The sequence below is a fragment of the Triticum dicoccoides genome, chromosome 4A (assembly GCF_002162155.2).
Source record: "Triticum dicoccoides isolate Atlit2015 ecotype Zavitan chromosome 4A, WEW_v2.0, whole genome shotgun sequence".
NCBI classification, from domain to species: domain Eukaryota; kingdom Viridiplantae; phylum Streptophyta; class Magnoliopsida; order Poales; family Poaceae; genus Triticum; species Triticum dicoccoides.
In genome coordinates this window covers 710,966,299-710,969,997 of record NC_041386.1, presented here as the reverse complement: position 1 = coordinate 710,969,997, position 3,699 = coordinate 710,966,299, and the positions used below count along the sequence as shown (strand labels likewise).

General features: G+C 48.3%; 1 protein-coding gene across 1 annotated transcript; it reads left to right on the top strand.

The window, feature by feature from the left end:
- Positions 1 to 918: 918 nt before the first annotated feature.
- On the top strand, positions 919 to 3,031 carry LOC119289832 (chaperone protein ClpB1-like). The gene is made up of 6 exons (XM_037569041.1): positions 919 to 1,333; positions 1,426 to 1,544; positions 1,667 to 2,001; positions 2,086 to 2,353; positions 2,449 to 2,650; positions 2,744 to 3,031. The coding sequence occupies exons 1-6, from the start codon at positions 919 to 921 to the stop codon at positions 2,893 to 2,895; spliced, it is 1,491 nt and encodes a 496-aa protein (XP_037424938.1). The 3' UTR covers positions 2,896 to 3,031.
- Positions 3,032 to 3,699: the final 668 nt, after the last annotated feature.

Genomic DNA, 3,699 nt, shown 5'->3' with positions numbered 1-3,699 from the left:
AGAAGGGTAGCTGTTCGTTACCACAAATACGAACCAGATCCGCCAAAAAGTCTGGCTTGAGCTCTGGTTGCGCAGCTCCGTACACCGCCACTAAAGCCCAATCAAACCCATCGGCCTTAGTTCGAACTCGGAACTTGACGGTAAAATCCCCCAAAACTACACTCCGGACTTCCAACGTTTCGCACTTAACCCCAAGTAAACCCCCACCGGATCTTCCTCGAGGTGGGAGGCAATGCCAATCAAAATCTACCCCTCGGACAACGTGGCAAGAAATTTCCTTTCAAGACGATACGATAGGTTGAGAAATATAGCAATTCCTGTTATTTTGACTACTACTCCGAGATTGTTATCGGTTAGCCCATGTTATATTAGGAAGAATCACCATGAGGTGTGTCCAAGTAGGACTAGTGCTTAGTGGTAGTTTACCAGGTGCGCTAGCTCTGTATAAATATACGTGTCCATGAGAAACAATCCAAGAAATCGATCAAAGCCACGCCAGCTCAAACCAGGTCGCTCTTCTTCGAATACGTAGCTTATCGATCGAAAGCGATGACAAACATGGCCGTAATAAAAGGGATGGTGGAGCTGGCCATAATCGGCGTATCGGCCCTTACTAGTGTTGGTTTGTGCTGGACAGCGTGGAACCTGTACGAGAGAGAGAAGAAGCCCTCCTCCTCGAGGACGGGCACCCTCAAGACCTTGGCCGCCGGCGCGTCTGATCCTGTCATCGGCCGCGACGACAAGATTGACCGCATCATCTGCATCCTCTGCCGCCGTACCAAGAACTGCGCAGCGCTCTTCGGACCGGCCGGTGTCGGCAAGACGGCCATCATCGAAGGCCTGGCCCAGCGCATCGCTGCTGGGATGGTTCCCAACGCGCTCGCCGGGGCCCGCGTGGTGGAGCTCGATGTCGGCGCGATGGTCGCGGGGACTCAGTGGCGCGGCATGTTCGAGCAGCGCTTGAAGAATGCCATCAAGCAGGCGGAGGATGCGGCCGGAAAGATGATCCTCTTCATAGACGAGATGCACATGATTGTTGGTGCTGGTGACGAGGGCCGCACTGTGGACGCTGCCAACATCCTCAAGCCGGCCCTGGCCCGTGGTCGCATCCGTTGCATAGGTGCTACCACATCGAAAGAGTACCGAAAATACATAGAAAGGGATGCGGCACTGGAGCGACGATTTCAAAGGGTTGACGTCGATGAATCGAGCGTGCAGGCGACCGTTGCCATCCTACAGGGGTTGAAGCAGCGGTACCAAGACCACCATGGCCTGATAATTCAGGACGACGCTCTTGTTTCTGCTGCCCAGCTCGCTGACCGTTATATTACAGGTATGTTCGTCATGTGATTCAGAACTAGTTCGATTTACTTCCCTAATAGGTTTGCGCATATTGAAGAGATTGTGCATTTTTATTGTTATCAGGCCGCCAATTTCCTGATAAAGCAATTGATCTAATGGACGAGGCATGCACTTCTGTGAAGTTGCGTCAACAAAAAAAAGTTATAGATAAAAAAACTAGCACTATAAATGCAGTGGAGGAGGTAACCGTTGGTCCATGTAATATTGCACAGGTAAATTAGCATTCTTTGCAAATCGTATCCATGTGAGTAAGTTTCATTTGGTTCTGTGTGATGTTCATGACATGTTCTATTGTTATATGAAGGTTGTCGGCCGATGGACTAAAATTCCGATCACTACACTTGGCCGAGAGGAGAAGTTCTGCCACCTAGTAGACAGATTGCATGAGAGAGTCGTTGGACAATATGAAGCGGTTAATTTGGTTGCGCAAGAAGTTCTACATTCCAGGGTCGGCTTTGACGAATCTGGCCAACCTATTGGTGCGTTCCTCTTTTTGGGTCCGATTGGTGTTGGAAAGACAGAGCTTACAAAAGCACTCGCCGAGAAGCTTTTTGACAACGAGAAGACGTTAGTCCGCTTTGACATGTCAGAATATGCTGATAGTGGATCCGTGTCGCGTCTCATTGGAGGGCCTGGAAGGTTTAACTTGTACACTCTTTGCACTTGTATTTCTTTCCGAAACTTCCTTCTCGTGCCTCACTTTTTTCATTTGACTTTTTGAAGCTACCAGGAAGATGGACAACTTACCGAGGAAGTCAGGAGCCGACCATATAGTGTCGTTCTTTTTGACGAGGTGGATAAGGCACATCCCTCGATTTTCAAGGTTCTCATTCAACTCCTCGATGATGGCACGTTGATTGATGGAAAGGGTCGGAACGTGTATTTCAAGGACACTATCATAATCATGAGCTCTAATCTTGGAGCAGAGAACCTGTCAGCTGGAATGGGTGGAGAAAACATAACAACTGCACGGGATCTTCTCATGAAACAGGTATGTGTATCCCAAACTGTCCCTTGTAAAGTACCAGTGGCAGTGGGCACCCTGCAGACCAACATATTTACCAGTGGGATCTTCTCATGAAACAGGTTGAGAAACGCCTTAAGCGCGATTTTATCAACAAACTGAGTGAAATTGTGATATTTGAGCCACTTTCTCATGACGAACTGAGGGAAATTGTGAAAATCCAGATGAAGAGTGTCGTTGCTATGGCAGCTAAGAAAGGCATCTCTCTGTTTGCGACAGATGCCGCCTTGGACATCATTTGGTCAGAATCTCACGATACGGTAAGTACATGTTATTTTTACCAAACCAAATTATACAAATTTGCTTAGTCGTTTGTATGTCCCCCTTACGATGCATGCATGGACTATGTATTGGTATATGGCGCGAGGCCTATTAAGAGGTGGATGAAGAAGAATGTGACGAGAGTTCTTGTGGACATGCTGGTCAATGGAGAAGCGTGTCAAGGCTCAATCATCTGCATCAATGCCACCGACGACAAGAAGGGGCTGAAGTACCAAGTACTGAAGTAGCAGGAGGTGGCAGACCGAGGACAGCTAGAACTTGCCGTTTGCATAGGCAACGGACAGATTAGACCGAATTAATATGTGTGTCTTTATTACTCTTTAGTTAGCGCTTGTTTTGCGCGTTTACCTGTAGCAAAATGGTATGTGCAACTTCCAGTTAATTATCATTCTTGCTTGGTGAGATTGTACTTCTCGAGGAAAACCTCCAAGTGACTGCTACTGACTTCAAATCTTTTATGAAAACAAAGCCTCGGCCTGAGCTGAGCCTGTGATTTTTCTCTGCTACATCGAAGCCCTTTACCCTCACGAACCACCTCACACTCCTCAGTGGTTCAGCCTCTAGACTGTGACCACTGACGATCACCGGATCTTAAACAAGAACCCAAACATGCCGACCAATGGTCCTCTAGTGAACTAGTAGTAATGGTACTCTAGCTTAGCGTACACGTGGACGTTCGCAGAAATTGTTGGGACAGCTCCTTGCCTAGCTCGACGTGGTGCTCTCCTCTCTCTCTCTCTGATCAACTCTCCAGGGCACTAACCGAATGGGAGGTAGAAGAAGAGGACGACACGGTGATCTTTCCGGCGCTCGAACGCCTGCTGCAACAACAGCTTCTTCCGCTCAAGCAACGACTCGAGCTACTGGCTGGTGGCTACATACAACGGGGAGAGAGGGTTTTTATCATAGTTTTAAATAGCCGGCTATAGCTTCGCTATAGCCCGATATAGCCTTTTCAGCACGGTGCCGCTAAATGGTCGCCTTCACAAATAGCCCACTATAGCTCGCTATAGCTGATTTAAAGGTCCGCC

What these genes read in the sequence shown, in the direction of transcription:
- LOC119289832 (XM_037569041.1), top strand. Translation starts at nt 919, where the DNA reads ATGGTCGCGGGGACTCAGTGGCGCGGCATGTTCGAGCAGCGCTTGAAG. An exon ending in CTATAAATGCAGTGGAGGAG is followed by an intron (nt 1,545 to 1,666) that starts GTAACCGTTGGT and finishes TGTTATATGAAG; the next exon opens with GTTGTCGGCCGATGGACTAA. An exon ending in GGGATCTTCTCATGAAACAG is followed by an intron (nt 2,354 to 2,448) that starts GTATGTGTATCC and finishes CTCATGAAACAG; the next exon opens with GTTGAGAAACGCCTTAAGCG.